The 27,234-nt window shown below is 39.9% G+C and overlaps 3 protein-coding genes across 8 annotated transcripts in view; 2 read left to right on the plus strand and 1 right to left on the minus strand.

Annotated features, from left to right (window-relative positions):
* Positions 1 to 125: 125 nt before the first annotated feature.
* On the plus strand, positions 126 to 4,092 carry Metrs-m (Methionyl-tRNA synthetase, mitochondrial). The gene is made up of 7 exons (XM_076310639.1): positions 126 to 675; positions 1,887 to 2,048; positions 2,115 to 2,389; positions 2,471 to 2,699; positions 2,785 to 3,014; positions 3,102 to 3,336; positions 3,440 to 4,092. The coding sequence occupies exons 1-7, from the start codon at positions 420 to 422 to the stop codon at positions 3,997 to 3,999; spliced, it is 1,947 nt and encodes a 648-aa protein (XP_076166754.1). The 5' UTR covers positions 126 to 419; the 3' UTR covers positions 4,000 to 4,092.
* Positions 4,093 to 4,095: 3 nt separating this feature from the next.
* The window catches only part of Dop1 (dopamine receptor, D1), a 55,651-nt gene continuing 32,512 nt past the window's right edge, over positions 4,096 to 27,234 (minus strand). For 4 of the 5 annotated variants that reach the window (XM_076310647.1, XM_076310651.1, XM_076310649.1 and 1 more), the window contains exons 2-7: positions 9,310 to 9,379; positions 8,514 to 8,823; positions 7,798 to 7,933; positions 7,556 to 7,659; positions 7,117 to 7,399; positions 4,096 to 6,597 (exon numbers count right to left, since the gene is read on the minus strand). In XM_076310647.1, the coding sequence (XP_076166762.1) occupies positions 6,313 to 6,597; positions 7,117 to 7,399; positions 7,556 to 7,659; positions 7,798 to 7,933; positions 8,514 to 8,823; positions 9,310 to 9,379 (1,188 nt within the window). In that variant the 3' untranslated portion in view covers positions 4,096 to 6,312. The remainder of the gene's footprint in view (positions 6,598 to 7,116; positions 7,400 to 7,555; positions 7,660 to 7,797; positions 7,934 to 8,513; positions 8,824 to 9,309; positions 9,380 to 27,234) is intronic. The other variant, XR_012991928.1, reaches the window with a different exon arrangement.
* Positions 6,204 to 27,234, plus strand: part of LOC143146389 (uncharacterized) — a 104,437-nt gene continuing 83,406 nt past the window's right edge. For both annotated transcript variants that reach the window (XM_076310645.1, XM_076310642.1), the window contains exon 1: positions 6,204 to 6,589. The gene's annotated coding sequence lies outside the window, so the exon portion shown is untranslated. The remainder of the gene's footprint in view (positions 6,590 to 27,234) is intronic.

Here is a 27,234-nt window from a genome sequence, read left to right on the forward strand (position 1 = left end):
TACAAAAAATGCTTGAAATATTACGAGGCAATAAGTATAATTTTCATTATACATGTGTTCAATAATTTGTAATTAATGTGGGTCAAACATGTCATCACGCTTTAAACGATTTATCCTTTTGAATACGTTACTGATGTACCGGAACCTTGTGCTACTTATTAGAACTGATATGAAATGTTTTTTGTGTATGCAAGATGATTTTTCATTTCTTAAACGTTTATTGTTTCGAATAGGAAAAAAGAATCTAAATGGAAAACGTTATAAATACCTTTCCGTTTACAACCAATAAGAAAAATACGTATATGGTAATTCACAATTTTATAGTCTAGCGACATCTAACGGGCGAAGAGAATACGTTTCTTCACGAGAATTTTTTTGATGTACAATAGTTGTAATCAGTATTTATTTGTTAGAAGTTGATGGAAATCTTTTTACGAAATGCAATACGTTTATCGTCGTCAATGTTTATGAAAAATGTTTGTATAGGTATGAAAAGTTGTAACAAACGATTCATTATGACCAGTCGATTGAAACATGAAAAAGTTTTAGAAGATTTACGAAAGAATCCTTATTTTGATAAGTATGCTGAAAAAATAACAAAATTTCAAAAGACTAGTCCAGAAGAGTTTTTACGATGTGTTGAAAATCAAGAAAAGAATCAACATAAAAAGAAAGGTAGATAACCTATACGCTTGTTTAAGAATTAAATAATTTGTGTTCATTATTAAAGTACTGAGTGAAATTTAATTTAACTTTCTGTTATTGATCTGTTGTATATTGATTGTTACTTATCTTTAATCAAATATTACAATATATATTAAATTTATTGTATCAAGAAATATGTTTGCACATACATTATCTATGTATGTATCTATAAAAATATTTATAACATACTACTTTTAGGTGCAATATATTATTTTAGAATAGAATCCTTATTTTTAGTAATTAGTTGTAAGTATTATATGTCCATTGTACCTTTTTATTGTATATGTTATTCGATTGAAGAGAAACGAGAACAAGAGTATAAGTTTTATCAAAGTCAAGCAAAACCACATTTGAATGAAAATAACCAACCACAACAAGCACAATTAAATAACATTATGAAAGTGGATATGATTCAAGATAAAACAAAAGAAGATATCATAAATATTTGGAAAGATTATCATAAACAAAAGGATTGCATATGCGGAGTGTTGACGTCGGATCAGTTTAATAAAATGTTTGAACATGGAAAACAATATCCAACATTTTTGTTACCCTTACCCAAAGAACAAGGATACGAGTTTATTGTCAGTCAATTTTTTGGATCAGAGATTCATATGACACCACTTTTATGGTATCAAACACACAAAGAAAATGCACCAGAATGTTTAACTATGGTGCATTATACTGAACTTAAAGATAATAAAGATATTGTGCTAATGCGAGGTGAATTCGATAAAAAAACTATCAGTGTACAAGAAGCACAATGCCTAGCAAATGAATTACAATTGTATTATTGTACAGAAAATCCCCAGAGATTACAATTATTAGAGACATTTACTAATAAACCTGATGATTTCAAGCACATGAATCTTATAGCACAGTTAGAAACAATACAATTTGAATTGAATACTAATTAAGTGTTTATGTATACAAATTGTAATTACCCTTTATGTCACATTATTGTCATAATAAATTTAAATATAGTGCTGTCAAAATAAATGACTAAAAAATGAAAGCTATACATGATATTATTTATTAAATAAGTAAAATAAATGTTTTAACCACCTTAAGATAACAGCAATCTATGATATCTATTTAAGAATTGACCAACACTGCTACGATTTTTGTTCAATTTTAAATATTTGACATATGTTTTAATTGTAGATAAATTTGAATTTCAGTTGCAGTCTCTTTAACAAGGACTTGTACACAATCTTTGTGGTCTTTTCCATTCTTGAAAATAAAAATATTACCATCATGGGCTCATATTAGAAAAAATAATTTTTCCAATCATGCAGTTGAGAACACATATATTACTACACCCATATTTTATGTCAATGCTGGTATGTTATTATAAATATATAATCTCTTTATTGAAACACAGTGATTCCTATTTTCTCTACCTTTAGGACCACACATTGGACACCTTTATACTGCAGTTTTGGCAGATTCGATAGCCAGATTTAATTCCATGTTAGGGCATTCTGTATTTCTATGCACAGGTACAGATGAACATGGAACTAAAGTTAGAAATGCTGCAAATGCAGAAGATTCACCAATATTTGAATATTGCACTAAAGTTTCGAGTGAATTTCAAAACATGTGTGATGTATTTCAAGTTGAGTATTCACAATTCATTAGAACAACTGAAAAACGACATCAAGAAGCAGTTCATGATTTTTGGGTTGGTAAATTAATAAAAGTCTTAAATTCATTAATAAATTTTGTTTATTAGAGATATAAATAAAAAATCAGAAACTTTTAGGACTGTTTAGACAAAAGAGGACACATTTACTTAGGAAAATATTCTGGATGGTACAATGTGTTAGATGAAACTTTTATCTCAGATATGGAATTAAGGCAAAAGAAAAATGAAAGTAAAGATAATAACCTATTTTCCAAATTTAAGAATTCTTTGGAATGGACTGAAGAACAAACATACAAATTTAAACTTGCTTCTTTCCAAGATGATTTAAAACATTGGTTGAAAGATGGTACATCTATTTACAACTTCTTTGATTCAATAAATTTGTTTTTATTGAAGAAAGTTGTTATTTTAATATACAAAACTGTATTTAGGAAACAGAATACAACCGGCAAAATATCATAAAATTTTGTCTAATTGGATCGAAGAAGGTCTACAAGACTTAAGTATTTCTAGACCTATTAGCAGAGTGCCTTGGGCAATTCCTACTCCTTCTGATAAATCTCATACAATATACGTATGGTTGGATGCATTAGTGAATTATTTAACTGCAGTAGGATATCCAAACAGTTCATTTAGACAATTTTGGCCACCAACCATACAAGTAAATATCATTATTTTATTCTAATATAAAACAGCATTCAATGCTGAGGAAGTCATTGTTAAAATTTAAGAGCATTTATGAACATAGGTTGTGGGAAAAGATATATTAAAATTCCATGGTATATATTGGCCAGCATTTTTGATAGCTGCTGGTCTTGAGCCACCGAAGAAACTTTTATGTCATGGACATTGGACTATTGATGATGTGAAAATGTCAAAATCTAAAGGAAATGTAATTTCGCCATTCATAGCCATGAATGATTTTACACAAGATGGTTTAAGGTACTTTCTCTTGCGAGAAGCAGTATTACACTCGGATGCAAGTAAGGCATAAAATTTTGATATATATTTATATATATTTACTAGTATTCACTTAAAGATATTGATCTTTATCTTGATGTTTAATATTTTGTTTTATTTTTACAGATTATAATATTGAAAAAATTCGGAATATATTAAATGCTGAACTTGCCAATACATTGGGAAATTTAATTAATCGATGTTTTGGTGAAAGTATCAATCCAAAAAAAATAATACCTGATCCAAACACATATATGAGTATTTTAAAATCTGACATAGCTCTTACAAACATAAAAGCTTTAGAAACAATAAGCGAAAGAACTAGAATATTTTACGAATCTTATCATTTGCATCATGTAGTAGATGCTGTCATGAGTATGTTACATAGTGCGAATCAAATGTTCTTTTACTATCAACCATGGCGTTTAAAAGAATCTGAGGACCTTGACTCTGTTAAACAAATCAAAGCTGTGATAGCTCTTACTTTAGAAAATGTACGGGTGGCTGCTTTGATATTACATCCGATTATACCAAGACTAACTTCTACTCTCCTAGATTCACTTCAAATTTCAAAAGCAAATCGTACTTGGGAAGATACAAAACCACTTCATATAACAAATTCTTTAAACGGAGTAGAACGTGTGGCATTACAGAATAAATTATTTTTTAAAAAAATAAGAATTTGAAAATATACTAAGTGATATTTTAATACCAATTGGATATTATGTGTATATCGACATAGGATAAGGTTATAATAAAACATTTCGAATTTAACACCAGTGTGGAAGTCTTATGCTAATATATTTACAGAGAACGGTCATTCAAACATATCATTAGTATACAGTAACGTCATGCACGTGTCACTCCGACAAGGGAGATTTAGTCGTTTAATGGCCTCTTTTTAATTTACTATGATATATATTCCTAACATCTGCATCTCTCTCGTCGGAATGCAATGCACTTTGCATCGCAGATATAGATGTATGGAAGAGGCTTGACGAAACATCGTGAGCGCCGGTAGCGTTTCGCGAGAATTTCCTTCCTTTGGAATATATGACGCAGATTCGAGTTAGATTCGACGGGTTGCACGACGATTTTGCAACACGTTAGCACCTAAACGAAACATCGCTTAAAATGCACAAGATACGTGGATTGCGACTTGGCGTCCCGTCAAATAGAAAAATAAATAAATGGCTATTTACAAGATGGAAAATGAATCTGTGCGGGTTTTACCGCGATTCTAATACTAATAAGCTACGATTCGACAGACGTTACTATTAGTGCTCCACGTAACATCCAGCTTTACGTCGTAGATGCGCTATCAACATGATTTCATAATTACAATTGCTTTATGAGAACGTATTCTAAGTACTATAGTCGAATTTCTCTACGAATAAATCTGTTTTTTTGTTGTTTTTAGTTTTAAACTGATACCTTTCTGTTCAATTTCTAGATAGCTCGCATTTATTTATTTTTGTTTGATTGTGGGTGGATTATGTCTCATGGATATGTTTTGAACTACCTTTTGGTGATTGTCTTTAATTTTCTTCTTAATCGATCGCCTGCATAGACAAGTTCCGTTTCCTTAGATCGTTGGTGGATAAAAAATACTGAGTAAAAAATTCATACGGAATTCTTGTCGTTCATTCTAAGCCATAATTTGTATCGATTTCAGTTTTTAGCGCCGAAACGGAGAGACGGAAACTTAGTGTTGAACTTTTCCTAATATGTTCGATATGTAGACGCTTCTTTCTATTGCTTAGAGCGGTACGACGTTTGCGTATTTTCACGGTATTACAATCTTAAATATAGTGTCTCACAATTCTTAACACTGCACGAAAGAAGGTGATTCGTCGATAAAAAGACTAATCGGAAATCTAGAATAAAATTGATGCAAACCGTTATTTTCGAGAAAATCGGCCTCAATTGTACCCTCTTGACCATATTAATTATAAAAGATGCTTAATAATTTTGCGAATAAAATGATATGTTTGATTACGAATGTGTACAATATAATACCTATGTACTAACATAAGAGACATCTGTCGAGCAATTCCAAGACCCGAAGTTCAATCAGTTATATCATATCTAACGTGTGCCCAAGATCTATGTTTTCGAAAATAAAGGTTTGTACAAATATTCTTCATTTCGGATTTAATTTTTTAAAAAGAATCATCTCTCAGATTGTACCATTTTTGAATACTCTATATTAGGTTCTGTTTTTGCTTCCGAATGATATGAGAAATCGATAATTACATTATTGCGTTAGAATATACATAGAGGAAAAGTTCAAAAAACGTACTCTGCATTTCGACGAAATTTCGCGGATTCTATAATGCCTTATTTAAGTAATTAAACGATAAACTTTATCGTTAGAGATAATGTTGATATTTATAATCGCTGTTCTAAACATTCCATAAATTGCTGTCGGTTAGTACAATATAAGCGCTGTTCGACCCCTTACGAATACCTTAACGGTTTTCGATTCAATCGATAAAATTTATACAGGACGGATGAAATGTTTCCGACTTTATACGCGAGCACCGTAACCAAACATTCTAGATTCGACTTCTAGATTCTATTGTCGTGTATTATAATAATTTCTCCAAAAAATGACCAGAATTCTAAATATTTGTCAGTTAAACACGTAAAACTCATCCGAACAAACTACTCGAATATATTGTTCGTGGTTACTTGAATGGAAAATTATTTAGAATTGTTTTCATTGCAATTTATCTGAATGTACTTTTATCGGGTACATTTCAGTCCGTGTTGCTTGAATTTGATCTATACAAAGATGATTGCATTATTTGCGACTCTATTTACGTTTTGACAATACAGTGATCTGTAGAGGATCGAACAGCCGTGACGAATAATCGTGGAGTACAGTTGTCGCGAGATTCCGGGAATGCGAGACCGAGAGCGCGCTCCAGTGTTTAGGAACGCAAACAGCGTTCGATAGGAAGATCGATAAATCCGAAAGAGAAACTCGTGTCGAATTATATCGCGCTGACAATAGTATCGCGGTGTCTTTGCGCCATAATTCCGACTTGACAACTGTCCGCGCTTGATCGTGGGCTAATATTACACTCGATCATGGATCCGTTTCGTTTTTGGACGACCACAGATCGAAATTCTCCACATTCGCTGGTTGACGGTTGATTTCCTCGGGCGCGGGCACCCTTCGTGAGGATCCTTTTGAATGCTTCTCGGAATTCTGTGTTGAAGATGCTGTAGATGATTGGATTGAAGGCCGAGTTGCTGTAGCCGAGCCAAGTAAGTACCTATTACAGATTGATTTTCTTAGTTCTCTCTTCTGTCTTTTATGATTAGAGTGTAACGCTAAGAGTCTTTTGAAAATGAACTTGTGTAGACCAGAGGTCCTCAATCTGATCGGTAAGCGAAAGAAAGTAGCGAATTAAGTATAATTTAAGAGGAGAGGGAGGAGGAACGCTGAAAAAAGTTGCAAACGTCTATTGTAGATTGTGAATATTTTCTTCTAATAGCGTCGTTTAGTGTGGAGAGGGGGAGGAGGAACGCTGAGAGAAGTTGCAAACGCCTATTGTAGACAGTGAATATTTTCTTCTAATAGAGTGGTTTGGCGTAGAGACGGGGAGGAGGAACGCTGAGAGAAATTGCAAACGCCTATTGTAGACAGTGAATATTTTCTTCTAATGGCGTCGTGCAGTGTGGAGAGATGAGGGGAATGTGGACGAATATCGAAAATGGTTTTTTCTATGTGTAACATCGTTCGGTTTCGGTTTGTATCGTATTTAACGGTATACAGAAAGTGAATTTCGTACTTGGAACGCCCGGACTGATATGCAGCTCTTGCAGTACGCGGCGACGATATTTACGCAGAAAAAGGGTACCCAGCATATTAAGAAAACGCCCATAATGACGCCTACGGTGATGGCGGCTTTGTGATCGGACACGTGGTAAGGGCTTGTCGGCTTCGTTTTTGTTTGCGGTTTCGGTGGTTTGTTGCGAGTGCTCTTCGCGCGAAAGCTTTTGGCCATTGAAGTGTCCGGCAGTTTCGTCACTGCCCGGATGCTTTTCACGTGTTTCTGCGCGTAACAATAGAGCCTGGAAAACAACAGACACGATTGATTTTTTCGAAGTAACATTCTCGATGAGTTTAATGAAACGCTCGAATTTTGTTACTTATAAATTCCTTAGAGACTAAAATTACGAAAAATCTTACTTTAAAATGACTCGCTTACTAAAACTTGCCAAATTTACCTGCAATAAATTCCCAGCATTACGATGCAGGGAACGTAAAAAGATATGGAAGAGGAAACCACCGCATAAGTGGGTGTAAGTTCCAAGGTGCACGTAGGGTGTTCCTGAAAAACAAAATGATCGAAGAATAGACGTAAAATCGTTTCAAACATAAGTTTAGCGTTTATTTTGAAGTATCGTTGTAATTCTCGTTCGTGATCTATGTTTTTGCCGTCTTGAAAAGTTAGTCTGTATCGATGTACCTCTTTGCCATTATCTGCGGGTTCGTCTGCCCGGTGAAGGCCTAAGCTAATCGGTACGAAGGATATGAGTCCTGCGAGCAGCCACACGACAGCGATTCCAGCAACTGCGACTCTTCTCGTCACCCAGCGACCGTATCTGTTCGCAAAATAATACGGAACACTTTATTACAAGACCAATCGTCACGCTATAATGATAAAATTAGTAGAAATTTATGTAAATTATATTAGGTAAATACAGTAATGCTCGCTTAAATTTCAACAATCCAGATTACGGTGTTACTTTGAAACGCTCGAGTTCGACCATCCTTCGATGGTTTATTTTCACCGTGTTTACTCTCTTTCCTCGTCAAGGGTCACGCGATTCGAGCTCGAGTTCGACAGTTCCTGGAATAAAATGACCACCTGCTCCGAGATAATTTCAACGTTACACCACGATTTATTTAAATTTAAGAGAGCAAAAACATGTTTGTTCGCAATTTGAACTCTATTCTGCCCAATTGGTATTTAAATAGGTGCAGTATTTTGACCGTACGAAGCTACTCAATAGCTTTTTAATTGAAAACTCGGCACGAGATAGTTAGCGAGAAGTATACCGCCTTTACGATATAAAGTGAATATAAATTTCGAAATATTCGAATATTATCAAAGGGACGAGAAAATCCCATAGATTTTTATATAGTGTTCCAAGTTGTAGCATAATCGCGAGAAAAACTTGCCTGAGAGGGTCCTTGATGTGTATATAACGGTCGAGGGAAATCGCGCAGAGATTCAAAATGGAGGCAGTGCTGCACATAACATCGAAGGCGATCCAGGTATCGCAGAATTGCGGACCGAAGACCCAGTAGCCGAGGAGGTCGTTCACCCCGGCAAATGTCATCACCAGGCAACCGACGAAGAGGTCGGCGATCGCGAGGGAGGCTAGGAACAGATTTCCTATCCTCCGTAAGCCGCGGTCCGTGTAAATTGCCACGCAGACGAGGATGTTGCCCGCGACCGATAAAAATATCAAGATCAGGAAGAGGAATCCTGGAAGAATCGGACGAACAAACTGGAATAGCATCGATGGAACTCGAATATCGTTCACCCCTCGAAAACCCACCCATGTCAGAGTTTAAGAATGAATTGCTTTTCGCGGTATACGAATATCGTGAACTTCGTCTGGAACCCGATACGCGAGCCATGAACGGGTTCATAAATTACCAACGAACCCCTTGGGACGTAAGTTATTCGAATCGGGTGGATAGGAACGGGTACGGTACGAAACGAAGCCAGGTACTCGATTCGGCGAGCGAAACGAGTAAACAAATCGCGAATTTGCCCATCGTGGAAGCTGAAAACTTGATAAAAGTAACGCGAAAAGGAGGAGACCACGCGGAATGGAGTACGCGACAAAATGGGAACGGGTTCGGGGAATTGGGACGGGCTTAGATCAAAGTTTTCGAGCGTAGGGCCTCCCAGAGGGTTGTCTTCGAGGGGCGAGTCGCGATCGATCAAATGGGAAGTTTAGCGAACCAACTAGAAGCACCGACAACAGCGAGAAAGCTTCTTCAGGCAGATCTTCTTCCCCGTCTGTCAGGTTATTCTGTAAACAGACAAAGGGATTTCATAAATACACCGTGCATCCTGCCGATACATTGAAATTTCTCATACGGTTTCTTTCTTTCGAGCTGGATATTCGAAAAATTGCTTACAGACTCTACGGGCGAGATTGTTTCTACGTTTGCGACTCGAGGAACTTTGCAAGAATGTCGCTTCGAATGCGACATTAATCGGTCGTACAGTATTGCTCAGTTACGTTCAAGTAAATCGCTAGCGTTGAAAGTAACGCACAGGTGGCGACTTTATTCCAGAATTGTCTCGAGCTCGAGTCGCCAAGTCCTCGACAAGGATAAAGAATAAACATAGAGAAAGGAAACGAGAAATAAATAGTGTACATAGTACGGATCGTCGAACTCGAGCATTTCGAAGAAACGTTGCACGTACTGAGGTGTGAATCATCCGATCGCGAAAATTTAAATTCTTTGTCGTACCACTTTATTCTCAGAAAAATGGTATCGATGGACCGATGTGATTCCTTAGATCAAAACGAGTCCAAACTCGGCGTAAATCGGACGATTTTTATTTGTAATTAATTTACATATCCCGGACAGAGGAGACAATTGAGTAATAGTAAAGTTTCTCCAATTTATTTGGGCTCGTTTCGATCGGGAGAACCTCTCCGATATGTCGACACAATTATCCCAAAGATAAAGCGACAAATGTCGAAATTTGAATGTTTGTAATTCAAAGGACTCCTTGTAAGCGTGTTACGTTTCTTCGAAGGACTCGAACTCGAGCATCACTCTTTGGTAAACAGTTAATTTCTCGCTTGTTCCTACTATATCTACCGTTGCTTCGAAGGTAGGCTCGGTCACCCTCGACTCGAGACACCGAGCAGTGGGGAAATGTTCGGGGATAGATCGTTGGACTTTCGGCAACAGCTGTATCGAAATTTAAGTATCTACGTAGCGAGTTTGGACGATGCAATGTTTTCAGTTTACGTGTGACCGTTGGCGAGTGTACGGTAGGAAGAATATAAGAACGAAATTTATTAGTTAAGTGAGTTTTGCCACGCTTACTTTTTCCTAACATTGCTATCCTCTCTCGGATAAATAATTACACATTTTGGATCGCTCGTCAGGTTCAACGTATCGAGCAATGTCAGTCATTGACCGTAGCCGTACCCTTGGATAAACCTGCATGCATGCAGCAGCAAACGCAAATATGTAAACGTCTTGTATTCACGAGGTGTATGAAAATCGAAACAACCACTCGATCGAGTGGTACTTTCTTTGGACGTCTTATTCTTGCCGTTGTTTTCTTCCCGTTTACGATTCACCCAACCGATGCACGTCGTCGGTTAAATACAAGTTAGTTTGACGATTTTTTTTTTATTTTTAAACAATTTCTAAAAAAATTAGAAAAATAGTTTAATATCCTTGAGACTTATTAATGTAAATTTGTCGAGTTTGAACGATCGAAACATTATGGTTTATGAAATCGTTGGATGTATTTTTTTATGACCTTAAATTTTCGTAAAGTTCGCGCCAGTCACTTTATCGTTGGTGAACGATTTCCAATTTCACCGGTGTCTATTTCGTTTTCCTTTCTTATTTCCACCCATCGATTCTTCAAGCTCTTCTTCTCCACTTATTTCCTCCTCCCCCGTGGGATTTTTCTTTTTTTTTTATTAGTGTCTGATCGAACGCGAGCAAACAGTTTTCTATCCAGACGGTTTTTCCCCATCGTACACCTTTCGTTTTCAATGCGAACGTGGCGTTGGAGTCTCCTCTCCTCTCTCTCTCTCTCTCTCTCTCTCTCTCTCTCTCTGTCTCGGTTATCTAAAAACATACCAGGGATTTCTGACTGAGAATGGCATAGTGAAACGTACACGTTGCGCAATGATACTTCTATTTTCCCCTTTTATTTCCCCGCTATTTCACGCCAAAGCTGTAGATACACTCAGAAATACTCTTGAGATTCGTATTCACGGAAAATCGATACTACAGACGGACACCAAGATGACGTTGGGTTTACAGGCTCTTTACTTCCGCCTGAACGCGTTGTCTGTCAAGCCGTTCCATCCCATCTGGAAGACACGTAAAAATATCGTGATGAAGGGTGCGCAGGGTAACGCCTGCGCTACGTGTGTTTCTATGAATAGTCCGACAGGTAACGTTTCCAGAACTACGTTTTCTTATTATTAACGCACATTCGACGAGACACGAGTTATTTTCCGTCGCGAGAGTGTGTAGACAATAAATTAGATTGTCACATGGTTCGTCAATTGGCCATGTAAGTAAAGAAACATGTTTGTACTAGATGGAGCAACTAGTAATAGTCATAAGTGAACTTGGATCGTCGAATCGACGAAAAGTTTTTATCATTTTTATCGAAGGTCCACGTTACTCTCACTTCTGTAAAAGTTGCAAATTGAATTGTTTCCAACCCTTCCATCTCTTACCATCCCTTCCTCCGTTACTTATCTTTCTGTCTGAATTTTTCGGGGGAAAGGGGGGGGGGCAATATTTGAGACTTTTTCGAAGCTACGACGAATATTGAATCGTTCGTTAAACGAATAAAAAGAGGCGAATTAATACATTGTGGACATTTACATATAAGCGAGTACATTTTACGCATGAAATGTCCGAATGAACGATGAACGTCGTCTTAAAATGATTAACGTTACATTCCATAGCTTTCTCAGTCTTCTGTTTTTTATTTCCTTTTTTTTTTATTTTGTCTCCCAGATGGGGGTTGTATTTAATGACACTTAAAATTCTAGCGGTCCGCTCCCACTTTTAAGGCGATCGTATTTTTTCTCGAACGTCCTGTCGGAAGGAAAAAACCACCACCTCGGGGGCACTGCTTGTGCCGGTGCATTGATTTTCTGGACACAGTGCAACCCCTGCATATGCATTGGGAGAAAGAGAGAGAGAGAGAGAGAGAGAGAGAGAGAGTACTTGCTCTCTTGGTGAATTATTGCTTAATTAAATAATTAAGATTATCTTTGTTTTGCTTAGAGGGTATGGAATTCAATTTCTAAATTATCGAATATCCTCAAGACAGCAAATTTTTGGTGAAACGGTGGTTTAGTCGATAACGATCCATAATCGGGGATAATGTTCGTGCGACTAATGAAATTCATTCAAAAGTTCTGGGGAAAATAAAAATTTTAACCGTTATACGGTTAAAGTCCGTGTAATTAGATACTGTTTCGGGAATTAGTTTCATTGTTAGGATCCGACAATTTTGGTGAATCGTTCGGGCTCTATAACGCGTAACGACCACGTGCTCAATTAAGCTGCTTAATTCGTTCGCGTTGATTGCATTAAAACGACGCGTCCCGTTGCAATTGTCGCGTCGCCTCGAAGCTGTATCTTCGATTATTTCGCGGTCATTTTTCGTTGTTGTATAAAAATATAAACTCCTCGAGAACAAAGGGACCTGTCTTATCAAGAAATACAGAGCGCCTCGCGTCCACTAATTGGGTAGACATTTTTTTATTCGAGAAAATTATGCTTACGTTACGGAATAAAATTTGTCGAACGACGCACTTTTGAATGGAAAATTGTAAATTCCGCGATCGTAGAAATCTCCAGAAGATCCCGGTGCACGAATGGAAAGGAGAGTAAGGTTGTCCCATAAATACCAATTTTTTTTCACCCCCTTCGGTTTTATATCTTCTTCCATACGGTGTGGAAATCGTTTTTCGTTTCGTTCGTTCTCTCCTTCCCGCCATTTCCCTTCGAAAAGACGTCTGTTTCGCTCCAATCCGAAATAAAAGATCGATCCGATTCCAGAGGTATAAACGCGTACGTACGGGGTGGTTACGGGTGTCCTTGGCCAGGTACGTGAAACTTCCCCGTGTGAAAAGGACAAGCGGAGGAGCGAAAAGAATAAATTGTCCGTGTATTGGTACCAGACATCGAGCGAACGTAATTCGAACGAAACCTCGAAACAGCGCGTTGTATTTGAGATGAGATCATCCACGCTTCAACGACACTCGTTCTCCAGCACTTGAGGCAAAATATTGCGCAACGATGGCAAAAACTTTCTGTCGCGTTAAAGAGTGCCACGGGTAGGATAAAAGAAAGAGAAGTCAGAAATTTAACTGGCAGCAATATTCAGAGGAAGGGAGAATTGGGAGCATTCGAGATTTACGATTCATCCACCCACCCCACGTCTCTCGAGACTAATTGGTCTTTCTGGTGAATTTCCAAGAATCGGATTTAGCCATGGGGGGTAGCCACGAATGTCGTTCCCTTTGAACAAATAATCTCAAAGGGTATCTCGACGGTCGAGGCAACCCTATCTGTTCCTTCGATTGTATCGAATCGTTAGTCGTTGCCTGGGGGACACCAGAACCGGGGGACGTAATATAATAATATGTTTACCTTCCTCTTTAGCATATAATATGTCCGCGCAAAGCTCTTTTAATTTAATAATGTAAGTATACTCGGAACGAACAATTTTACAGCAATCTACTTAGGCTCGTATCAAAGAGGGTAGTTTCTACTTTCTCCTTTCTGGATGGAATTCTCTGGAAAACATTTTTGCATGTACTCGGATGCGTGGCAAAGTGAGGACGATTCTTTTTTACAAACATTTTCCAAATTGGAACGACTCTCAGGTTTGATAAATTTTTTCTTCGGAATACTTGGAGCAGTTCTCTTCGATGTTCCGTGGGACTCTTTCCAGAAGAAAGTACTTGTATTCTATGTACAAATATTGAATGAATTTTGAAACGTTGTAGAATTGAAACATTTATCGATGATCATGGTCAGTTGTTGACATAGAATTTCTCGTATAACGGACAGATAGACTCAGAAACGTATGTTGAACCCTGCAGACGACGAATATTGTTTGTATCTCTGAAACACAGCTCTAAATGCAGAATAATATTGACAATGTGTCGTTCCAACGAGAGGTCAGATGACACCTAGGTCACGAACATTGTCTGGTCGGGTATTGTTGCGCAATAAAGTGCTTTTATCGCGAGAGATTCTAACAGTGACGATAATAGTATTCGTATCGTGATATCGGTGAAATTGTTCACCGCCGATTTACGGAGCCTCGAAGATCCTGTCGAACCGTTTTTTCTCTCGCTTTTACAATTTGTCGTTTCCTTTCTCTTATCTCCGTCGATAGCGAAAAGTTTCCATAAGCTTCTGGGGAACTGTAGCCAGAAGGACTCGGGAGTTTCCTCAACGACGAGCATTAACGATCTATTTAACGCGCTGGGGGTATATGTGACTTCGAGTTACTTGCCAGAAGTTTCGTCCCGTGTTTAAAACGCTTTTATATTTATTTAACGAGCGCGTTATCGCAACTCGCTGCTCGAGAGGCCGCCGAGCGAGAAAAATCGTGCTGGTTTAATTAGAATCGGCTACGACGATAAATTTCACGGGAACATTGTCACGACGTTCTGGAATTCGTCGCACCTATTGCGACGATCCGCCAAACGCGATTAGGCGGAAGTTGTTAAAATCGTACTGGTCTCTAAACCGGACTTCGTTAAATGTGACGTTCGAAACATTAAATACACGAGCATAGAATAGTGTAAGGAAAATATCTTTTATCGAGATCTTGTTTGAAAAAATTGGGGAGGTCTAATGTTGCGTTCAACGAATTTACTTCAGTCGATGACAATCTAACAATGTAGTCCGTGTTTCCATTGGGGCATGGAAACACCGCTTTGGCAGGGAAATGATTATTCGTGAAAAATCGAAAGAGGGATGAGCTGGGTTTCAGAATCTCGTTGTCGGTTGACACTGACCGATTTTCGATGTGCAGGATATACCCGGAAAGTTTCCGCGAGTTAGAGCAAATTACGAGGCTCTCCCAGCGATAATCGCACCTGTTGGCTCGAAGCTTGGCTGAGAATCAATTTCCAGAAGTTCTCGTAGGCGTGCTCGTGCGAACTGGTGGAAGCGACTCACCGATATCTCGTTAACCCGAACCGATTCCACGGATTAAACCGACTCGATCGTTTCGCACCGAATGGGAAGCGCTGAATGAACGCCCATTGGGCGTGACTTCGAACCGATTATTCCGAACGAACGATTCTCTGTTCGAGTTCCTTCGATTTCTGCTTTTTCGAGATCAAGAGTCGTTACGCATCGACCAACTCACCTTTTATGAAAGTAAGTAGTACGAACAATCATTGACGCGGAAAAATTTAGCGTAATTCTTTCAAAAAATCGATATCCATTTCTAAATGTCCGTTCCGAGAAAACGAAGGGGTTAATAAAACTAAATAAAAATTATACACAGTTGCAAAATAATGTAGATATCTGAAAAATTTGGTTTACTTTTTATTGTTTTAAGATTCTTCTAATAGTCAAAATTCACCTACAGAAATCTTTGAAAACTGTGTAATGTAAATACTTTTTTTTTTCGCAATAAACCAGTCTTGAGTACCATACTCAGCCGCAAACAAAAAGTGTCTACATCTCGAAAAGGAAGAGTTTCCTGACCTATATTTACAGAATGCGGAAAAAGTTCTGCCCCCTTATTAAAAAAGTTCATATTTTTTCTGTAACTGTTCGGTATACGAATTCAAATTCTTTTGTGCCGTTTTGTTGTTACCAAGTTAATCAACGTTGCACAATACGTAGGTTATTACGTTAATGTTCCCTTAGCTCGGTGTTTTCCAAGCCATGTGTCATGGCAAACAGTACCTTTACTGCACAAATTATCTAAATACGAATATAAAAAGTACCAAAGAGTTACGATCCTTTTTCATTCTCAGGGGGAGTAGAATAACAATACCAAAGTTTAGCCACCTTTTTTCCAAAGCACCCTCTATATCTCGATCTCGTCGAGCTCCGACCCAAGGTGCCCCACACCGTACAATAAATATTTGGGACGATGTTAAACGCGGAACTGAAATTTCTGTTACTCATGAATACACGCGGTGTCGATAAATACACAACTCGAGGGACTCGTTACACGTGTTCTGTTTCCCATTGTTTCCATCACGATCTATTCTCTACTTTTACTTTCGACGATTCCTTTGTATAATCGATCGAGACGATAAGATACCTCCCTGTTCTTCGACGCAAGTCAATTCATTGTTTCCTCGTTACAATAGCACCGTTTGTTTATTAGTCCAAAAAGCTTGCTCACTTTGGTCGATAAGCTCGTCTCGTGTTTCGCGTACCATCGTTGAAATTTAACCGGCCGATATTGAATGCCGCTGACAAACGGTATTGTGTATGTTTTTACCATAGACACGCGGAAATATCGTCGCGTGTTGGTAAGCGGAAATCAAGGGAGCGGACGAACGTGATGCGATACGGGTGTTCGTCGAAATAGGGGACGTGCGAGATCATTCGCTGGAAATTTTGAACATTTTGGAAACCAAACCAGAGAAGCAGGGCTTGAGCAGAGTTGATAGACAGATAAGCTAAAGTTCGAGCCCAAAAAGAGTGGGAAAAGTACACGTACTTTTTCGTTAAGGACGCGACGCAGACACGGCAGATGACAATAGGGTAAGTGCGAGACAGTGAAGGACAATTTACCTAGCTGTGTTCCTCCGCTCCTTCGTTTTGGGATTTAGCTTACCTTGCTGGCTGCCTTGGTCACAAGCCAGAGCAGATTTTTCGGGCGAACCTGAGGACCTTCAACGTCTTGAAAAGAAAACCCGAGGGTGGCCCCGACCCCGCGAAATATATCACGGGAAATGTAATTCTTAAAGGGGATTTAAATCGTGAAATATAATTCTCCGTGAGCGAACACGTGACAAGGTAAAAAATGCCCCCGAGTCAATGGTATCGTTTGTAACAATTTGTTACGCGATAAGAAAGTCAAAACGGTAGTCGTAATTCGGTGTTTTCATTTCGTCGTGTCTCTTGTCAGTCTCAAATGGTTTCCTTGATATCGATTAGAAAGGATTTCTTCTTCTTCTTTCCCTTTTTTTATCGTGCACGCGGTCACGATGAATTGTTACATAATACTGGACAGAAGTTACGCGTTACGATTGGTTGTTTGCGGGACAAAGAGGATTTAGTCGAAGCCTTGTCAGAGGATAACGACAGAGCCACGACGAGGCGACAGATGTTATTTATTCGTTTGGATTGAACGAAGAACAATTCCATCGAATTGTTAGGTGAAATTCAAGCGTATCCTTAACGATGTATAACTTTCGTTCACGTTTAAACATACTTTCGTTTCGTTTCAACTTTGTTTTCTTTTACCAAAAAGAAAGGGAACAAAAGTTTCTCCTGCGCGAGTTACCAATCTTCTCTTCCCTTTTCATTATTTCATCGTTTAATATATTCACCATTAAAGTGGTGGTTATGTTCGCTAATAACAAAGAAATTGAAGCACGATTTAGGCAACCGGCGCGCATTAAGCGACTCTCCCCAAGTTTCTCCCGCGTTAATGAAACACATTTTCAGTTTCTCCGACGTTCAACAGATCCATTTTCTAGGCGGTGTACGCGCGTAAACCGCGCTCGTTGAATAACTACAGAACGCATTATCACGATTAATCGTGTCTTGTAATTGAATTTTCAAATTCACTCCTTCCTTCTCGGGTATTTGCAACCGGAGTGGCGTGCCCCCGTGATTCGTAATTTATTTAAAATACCTCCTACGGAACGATCTAATCGAGCACACGGAAGAATCTTAAATGCAATGCAATATTCCTCCTCGTATATAGGAAGCATTCTCCAAGTTTGATCAACATTTCTCAGGTAATTTCGGCGATCCAAGTGCGTAGCCGAGTAGAAGTTAACTTGAAACTTTGTTACCGTAATTAAATATTCTTGGTTTCTTTGGTTTTCAAATTTTTTTCGCTTCGAAGACTAGTCGATGATTTCTTGGTAGCATCGTGATATCGTTGCACCCGTTACACTCGATAACGTGGAATCAGCCCGTAGGATTCAAGGGATTCGAGTGTGTAAGGGCGCATGTCCGTGCTAATTAGAGCATTAACAGGCTCGTTTGTCACGGCTATGGTGGTGCTACTATAACGTCGGTGTAGCGCGATTTTGCCTACCAGGAACCACCATTGCAGCTGGGGGTTAGCTATCCTGGAGCTCAACCCCTTATCAAATAGAATCTGATTACATAAGCAATGCCGCGATGGGGAAGAAAAAGACTCGCGGTGGTAAAAGAAAACGATTGAAAACCATTTGTCGTCGCGACATTAATGCGCGTTTACTCAATTCGGGAAAATAAGTTTCGTTTAACGATGAGTTAGCGAAAGGTATTCGAGGAAATAAAGCCCCGTTCGAAGTCGATAATAAAGCTGTCGGTTGCATAGTATGGCACGGTGTCGTCTCGCTGCGCTTAATCTCGAAACACCGGGATTAACAGTAAATTTATCGCTATTATACCATTACGTTCGTGTTATCGGCACTTGCAAATTGATTTCCAGCGGATCGAATCGAGATATTTTAACTGCTCTCGAAGCTTCGACCTGTTAATAGGGAAATACCAGTTAACTCGTCATTTATACTCGATTGTGTCCTACGTTATATTCTCGATTTGTTTATTTGCTCGACGATCGTTATCTTTAATCGTGTCGTAATATTTGTACGGTAGAATCTTCGTAAAGAAGGTTCACGTAAGAAAATGTTCGTACAAAGAACTTTCACGTAACATCGACTCTGAATCGAAGTCCCTCCCTGAGCGACGAGGAGCGAATCTTTCGTTAATTCTCCAACGGTTTAGTTTCTCAGTGTTCGCGGTATCCTTTACCCTTCGTTTTTCCGCGCGAGTTGTAAGCTTCGTAAATCAATACGCAACGACCTCGTTATCATTTTTGTTCCGCTGTTGGGCGGAAGTCGAGGTAATCGAACATAACGAAGAAGACTCGCGCTGCGTAATAACCTGGAATATTTTATGTGTTCATTAATGCCCACGAACCGGTGGGACAAGGATTCAAGAGGGTTGAGGCCGGAGGAATGGGGCAAGGGGGGTTCAGACTGGCTTTTTTTTTGCGATAAAACGAACATTTCATGCATGTCCCCGTATGAAATATCACCGCGCTTCCGGTGACACGAACTTCCTGAGAAAGTGATCGAAACCCTTCCTGGCATCAATCGGGAGCTTAATTTTCGCGAAGAAAATACCGCTCGCGGAGACATCGCGGGCTGAAAAAACACTCTGGCGCGTTATTTTCGCGAAAAAAGATGGCTTCAATTTATTTCCACGGTTGTTTCCCAACGGTTCCAGTCAAATATTCATTAACCGATGGATTTCGTGTAAACGAATGTCCCGTTCGAGAGCCACGGATATAAAGAGAAATATCAGTGGAAAAGCAACGATCCGTTGAATTTCGCGTTCCGTAGTGGTTTTATTTCAATGTCTTTGATTAATTTTAATTAATCAATTTCTCTCGTCGGTAACGAAATTTCGAACGTCGCGTGTCCGTGTTAAATAATTGTATACGCAACTCGCGCGTAAACCTTTCCTGTATTATAACAACTCCGACGATTAAAGTTTACTTATCCAAAGATCAACGACGACCCACCGTGTACGGAGTTGGAAAAATTGCGTATGTAAATCCACTGGATAAACTTGATAATATATTAAACGCTGACTTCACAGAGGTTTTGTTCGGTTTAATCATTTTTCGGTTAACCCGTTTGCAGCGTTTAGCGTATATATACATATGCACGCATACTTAGGCAATTGTTCTCATTTACCGGTGAAATTGATTTCAGTGTTATGTTTAGTTTTAATCAAATTGGAAGTATTTTTATTCGTATTTATTTACCGGGTTTTTTTTTTTTTCTAAAATATCGTGGATACTATATAAACGTGGAGCGTGTTATTAGAGATGCAAAAAATGATATCGATGGTAACGAAAAAACGCTGCAAAGCTAACGTTTCTTTTTATTTTCATTTCGCGAATACTACCGTAGTATTAAGTTTGTAATATTTATCGAAATATTTTTTACTTGGATTTAATCAAAAAATTGTAACGCGATGAGAGTGGACGAGTACGATGCATCGTACGATGCAAGTGGACGAGTACCACCGGTGATCGTAATTCCGGTCAAAAATACGCTAAATAAATTACTATAGGCACTGGAGGGCAGATGGAGGTCACCGAGAGCAGGGCATTGGTCGATATGCCAACGTCTCCTGCCTGCAAGGTGCACCTGAGGTCATACGCGAACTAACTCAACCTGCATCCAACGCTCAGCGTTGCGTGCATGGATTCTTTTTTTTCTTTTCTCTTTAAATTCCCATGCAAAAGCAGCTGCTTGTTTTCGTGAATTTTACTATTCTCTATCTCTTGGAATAGTTTAGGTGTTAAAAGTCGAATCACACGGTTCGTGTGTCAGGAACCTTGTTATATCGTAGAATACACTATGGACCGAAGCGAGTGGTACGAATGAACTCGGACAGATTCCGTGGCAGGAAATCAAACGAAAATAAAGAGTAGCAATACAATTGCATCGGAGGCTTCGTTTTCGAGGACCAATTTATTTAAAAATGAATCCAGTACGCGTGTACTTAACTTACGAAGCGTCCGATGCAATTTTTTCGTTCTTTACTTTCGTCTTATTTCGACGAAAGTAACCCCTCCACCCTGATATCATTTGTACTAGTAATTTCGGCCCGTGGCGTGTATAAAGTTTTCCGTAGCGAAGTTTCAGATAGCACGTTCCAGTGAGTCGAGAGGAACGTCACCCGAAGGCTCGGGGCGCGCTTATCAGCCTCGTTTCCATCCTTTCTCGCGCGAAAAATGTAATTTTCCGTTTCATCCTCAAAAGGGGAGCCCTTCCATGCCCATTCAGTTGAGCCTTTCTTATCTGTCGCGTAACTTCAAAGTCTTCGGTGGAGTCTTTCGAAAAGATAGTCCGGATGACGTTGAGACCACCACCATTTCATCGGTTGCGATTATCGCAACAGTACTCGTACGTTTTGATATTTTTCAAAATAATCTTGATTTTCCAGTCTTTGTCCCCGATTTTTCAATCTTTGTCTTCGTTTGTTTTTTTAACACTCAAAGAGGGAGGGTACTCCTATTTGCCCTGAATTCAATTACTTCGTCTCGGTTTGCCCCAAAGTACGACAAAATGTCTCTATTCGTGCCGAGAAATATGGTCACTCTTCCACCGCATCGCGTAACGAGGTTTCAACAAGTTTTCGAAGCACGCTGTGTTTGCCCCAACATCGAAAGTAAAAGTTTTCGAGTACCTTTGAGCTAGCAGGAACATGGACCCCACGAAATATTCAGCAGGAAGCTGAACCGATGACCGGTACTCCAAATAATTTACACCGGAGATCGTTGCACCGTCCAAGTAAAAATATCCGGCGGTTCGCGCCAAATCCAGGTCGCGACACTGTGGAAATATTAATGCGATGAGGGCCCGGGCAGGTGTCCGATATTTACGCGAACCAACCCCCCGAAAAGTTTTTCAGAATGTCCTTTAACCCTTCACAGTGCAATACCGGTGATACATAATTCTTTTGTTATAATAATAACCGTCTCGCTTCGGCTCCCACTGAATATTCACTCGTGTGCACTTTATCGAGCGTATTTACACGATAGGAAAGAAAGTTCCGGTGAAATGATCGATTCTGTTTTTTAAAGCTTGTTTTAGTAGCGATAGACTAGACAGAGGTGTTGGGCAAAAATTAGTCCCAGTTTCGGAATCTTTTACCAAAAAAGGAAGCAGGTGATATTTCATTTTACCGTATTGGACTTGATCGTTGAACGTACAAACAAATTATCATAAATAAAAGAAACGTTGAGCGACGTTAGGCTCCAACCAGGAACGATTATCGGGTTAAATAACTTAATAATTAATAATTAAAATAACTAAAATAATTAAACGAAGTTACAAGCTTCGAGTGGCAGTAATCGGGACGTCTAGCCAATGTTTAGAAAACTCTCGGTCTCTGTCTCGAGCTCGAGTGCACCGGTCGCATTTCTGAGCGATGGATAGGCAAATTGCGTCTCCCTGTTCCCCGGTTGCATCGTCAAAATTGAAGAGTATTGTCGGGCAAATTCGTATCTGGGGGTAGTTTATAGCCGGAGGTTCTTGGTGTTGCAACGATGGAAGGCAATTTCCGCAGGCAGGCCTTCCGGCTGAAATCCGTTCTCCTCGTTTCCAGATCGTGAGCGAAGGGGTGGGAACGGTATTCAGAAAGCTAGAATCTCCGCGATGACGCTTGTTAATTTCGTTGGTCGAACGGTTTCAACGGGATGGGAGCGAGGAAGGTTGAGAAGGTTGTAGCTGGCTGTCGACGATACGCCCCGGTCCTGTGTCTTCGCGAAAGCGTAATTTTCGCTACTACGAGTGGGAAACCGAGTCTTATTATGATTATACGGCTTCGAACGAAGAGCGAGTCATTGACAAAAGTTCGCTTTGGGATTTCGTAATTTTGTCGTTACTTGTAGCCGGATTTCGAGAATAATTTCGTTTCGCGATGGTCCTTACAGGGGATTAATAATACTCGCGGAAGCACCGAGAGCGGTATCGTCGTTTAGGAACGACGAGATAGAGTTGAGATGATTTCGTTCTGTCTTTGTACGCGGAAAGAGAAGCGCCAGTTGTAATTGAAGTGTGACACACGTCCGCGAAAGTTCGCGTATCAAAATTATACGGGAGATTCGTAGTCGGGACATTCGATACACCGGGAGACGGAGCTGCCACTCTGTGCATTCGAAATGAGTTTCGGTTCTCCGCGATATAAGATCGCTTCGCTTTGAATCTCTGCCGCTCTTCGGCCCTCGGGCCATTTCTGTCACGTGTTACTGTACGCTTCAGAGTATCTGTATTTTACGGATAATCGTCGATTCCAAGTCGATTTCAAATTCGAAGCTTCCTCTTTGCAACCATCACCTAAAAGTTGGCGTACGATTTATTTTTATCACGTTATTCCACCTTGAACAAAAAGTGTCCCCTCTTCCAGGCATCCAGCTTACGCGAAACGCATCTACTCCCCGTTGAGAGTTTTTGTTCCTTTCATTGTATCAAGAATGGTTGGATATTGACGCGATGACGGGTTCAGAACAGAGTTCATTAATTTCCTGACTAGCAGCACGTTGCCAACAGACGGTGGGCACGAACGCTGAATAAATAAGCGGGCAAACAGGCTGGAATATCGAAGTTTCAATGGGCTTTGGCAAGCACATTATGTTCTTTCCGCTTCGGAGTAATATCAATTTATCAAGCGACGCGTGGACCATTCGTTAACAACAATTTACAAGTATCGTACGCGATTGAATCTCGTTCAGTTTTTCGACCAAACTTTCCCCTCCGTTCGGATCTTTTCGTAGGAGAAATTTAGAGAAGGTTCTCCATTTGTTATCCCCGATCACTTTTCAACGTCGGTGCAATTGGAACGCGTTTCGAAAATAGCTCCGACGGTGTGTGCGCTCCTCTGCTCGGTCTCTGCAGTTTAAACAGGTTGCTGGATTATATTAGCCGGCGCAGCGTCGGAATGATCGCAACTAATGCACTGGGTGGAAATAATTCAGCGAAATGCTCGACAAAGCCGGGTCGCCGCAAATGGATCCCCTTGAAATCCGATTTCGTTTTTACGACGAATCGAACGAGCAAAGTGTGTCCCCTCCTACGGATTATTAGAATTTACGATTTATCAAAATTAATAGGTTCCGTCGATCGAGCTGCTTCGTCGAAAGTTTTTCTCCATTTCTACGCGATAAGAGCTCGGACTGCGATTAATTTCATGGCGGGCCTGCCAAGCGCGTGTTCTCGACGAACGGGTCAATTTTAAGGTGTAGCCCGTGTTGTGTACTCCCATCGGACAACTACACACTGCGGTTTCCCTTGTTACTGTCGATCGCAGTTCTGCGGAGATTGTTGTCTGCTAATGACGTTCCATCCGCTGCTAAACGCTTCCCCAAACTGTCGTGACTTCTAACTTTAATAGTAATAATTGAACAGTTAAACTAGGACGCATTACAGGATTTACTATCGTCGTGTTCATCGTAAAGGGTGTTTCGAATGTACTTGCAGACGACATATTTTTCTATTGCAAACATAGAAGATAATTATGTTGGTTGGAAAGGACAGTGAAGCTGTTTTTCCAATTTTTTCGTAAACTTATCATTTGCGAGAGAAACGCTGGTCCGTAATATTATGAATAATCTATACAGTGATAACTTTCTCGTTGCACTTTCCTTCTTGCACGGGGACCTCGTTTGTTGCATTTTATCGATACGTGGTGGGGATGATGGCTTGTTTGTAGTAATAGTGGAGGCATGCATGTACCTCAGCCCCATTAATCTTATAGCACTTAGCAGTAAGGAGCTTATAACTAAGTAGTCTCTTAAATATAATCATATAATTTTTAACGAATTAATGGATGCAGCTCGTTACTTCCTACGGAAAAGTATCGATCTGTTTATGACGAACGATCATTAGTTTAGAAGATATTTTAATCTCGATATTGCAAGGTGGTAGTACGTGAGGCGATGTTGACTTTAACGAGTCTTTTTGAGCGATGTATATCCACACAAAAGTACATCCGTTCAAGAAAATGTTATTCGATGCATCGCGTTGTTTTGGAACATCCTGTACAGATAAATGATCTCCCAAGGTTCCACTGAAAGAACGACTCGGACTGGCATTTGGAATTTTACGATGGAAACAGGTGTGCGCCACAACGACGAATAAAAGTTCGATGCCTCGAGACCGATCGATCCATTTCTCGGACGATTGTCGATTATTCGAGCAACCTTCCGAGTTAGTGCGGCCCACTCGATACAAGTGGATACTAATTCGCGGAAGATAGCGTCTATTAAAACGGTAAAGTTTAGACAGGGACATCCATGATCACGGAGAAGTAGCCAGTTCGTAGCCATCGGACGAGCAATTCAATTTTCATTGCGCCATCTCGATGTAATGAGAGTTCGATGGAACTTTGATCGGGAAGCTTTCTCCTAGGTAATGATATTAATTGTTCAGTGGCCGCGGCATCGATCGTTGCGAAAGTTTGTCCATTCCGCGTGAAACCATCTTCTTCTCGTTGTTCCCTCGATTTTTCGTTGCTGGCACACGGTACGAAATCACGGGCAATTTCCAAAGCATCTTAATCGGCGTCTCGGCGAAACGACAAATACGAATTTACTTTCGCGCGTTAATTACGGAATTTTAATTATCAGAATTTCTCACCGATCGTATCGTTCGTTCGCGGAAGGAACTTTATCCTACCGATAAATCCGGCGGTTCGGAGCTTTAATTAAACGAGCTTCTTTGTGCTTGACAAGCCCACGAAGGGTGAAACCTGGCGCCTTCGGTGGATTTAACTCTTAAAATGGTCGTAGCTCGCAAACGAGACAATTAATGATCTCGCGAGAATTCTCGTTCCACGGAAGCTTCGTTGTGTTCCAACTTAATGACTTTTTTGTCGTTGAGCTTGCATCGTGCCACCTTTCCTGCCACCATAATAATGTTTACCTAGTATCCATCATTACCAAAGGGTTTCACTCGGAACTAGACTCCTCTAGGGTGTTGGAGAACTAGACTCCAACTCTTGAAAAGTTGGAAAATTTACTCTTGGATCATTGTTCCGTGTCATAGTGTAACATCTACGATCCTCTTGATCCGGAGATCACGATCTTCGCTATCCACGACTACCAAAAGGGTTTGACTCGCAATAACCTTTCATCGTATTCGAATTTGGATCCCAAAGTTACCACTGGTTGCAAGTATGTTTACCCTTGACTCATTTTTGCCTCTGAAATTTAACGCAATTCCCCACGGGGACCACGAAAGCAGAGAGTAACTAAATTTAACTAAAAGTCGCAAACTCGAGGTTTCCCCCGACGTTACGAATTTACTGAACTAACATATCGTTTCTCGCTGTAGTAAGTTCTTTTGGAATTAACCACCACTGCGAAATCCGCTTCCTCTTGTTACAACCCGTGCTCGCGCGTTTCCTGAAACGATCTCGTCGCAAATTACGCTCCAGGTTTCTCGTAGCACGAGTTCCTCTTTAGTAGTTGAGTTTCGATTTGATTAAAAATCCCACGAACGTAAGAAGAGTCCCACGTTCTTGTACAGAGAATATTCTCTCGGGGTTGAGTAGAAAAGAGAGAAAGAGCGTAAGAGGATTCAGGCTCGTTCGTGCCCGTGTAGCAACTTCGTTGTCCCGATCTTCTTTAAGTTACAAATTCCCTCTTTCGCCAGCCGCGCGCAACAAGATTTATTTTCTCTTTTTATCAATTCCAAGCCGGTATAAAAGTACATGAAAGAGTTACAACCTCCTTGGGGCATCACCGGTGTATTTGCACAGAATTTTAAGTCGGCTTGGAACTGGAATTTAATTATATCAAACGTTTACCAATGATTGAGATAACATCGATTGAGATCTTTTTCGCAATTCGACGCCCGAACTCGAATATCACAGATTACAACAAAAGCGAAAGGGTATGCAAAGCCGGATGGTTTTGTAAGAAATCTCTGTTCGACGCGTTTCAACAATCTCCATTAAATCATCGTATCGTGTGTGTTGCATTTTCTATTGTGATCCGAAGGTTCACCGATATCGGTGACCGACACGACGCTCAACGCGTTAATAATAATACTAATCGATTATCATTCATCGACGCGGTACTCCGAATCGAATAGACGACGATAATGAGCCGCAGAGGGGTGATTTTGTAGGTTCGAATTAATTAGTCGGTAGAGTGTATGTATATGCTTCCAGCAGGACCGGTAAGGGCAGTTAAATATCTTACGTGGATGCATACGATGCACGGTAGGGTGCATCGAGTACTTGGTGCATTAATCCGTGACAGTGAGTAACATTCTGTATAATCGGGCTATTGTAAGTGTGAATGTGTGTAAATGGACTAGTGCACCGGTAGATGCAACGCTAGTTGCAACGGTAGATGCAATCAAGCGGCACTACGCGGAATTTCATCGTGGCACGCACGTTGCACGTCGCCGCCGCA

Source organism: Ptiloglossa arizonensis, chromosome 4, assembly GCF_051014685.1.
Source record: "Ptiloglossa arizonensis isolate GNS036 chromosome 4, iyPtiAriz1_principal, whole genome shotgun sequence".
NCBI lineage: Eukaryota > Metazoa > Arthropoda > Insecta > Hymenoptera > Colletidae > Ptiloglossa > Ptiloglossa arizonensis.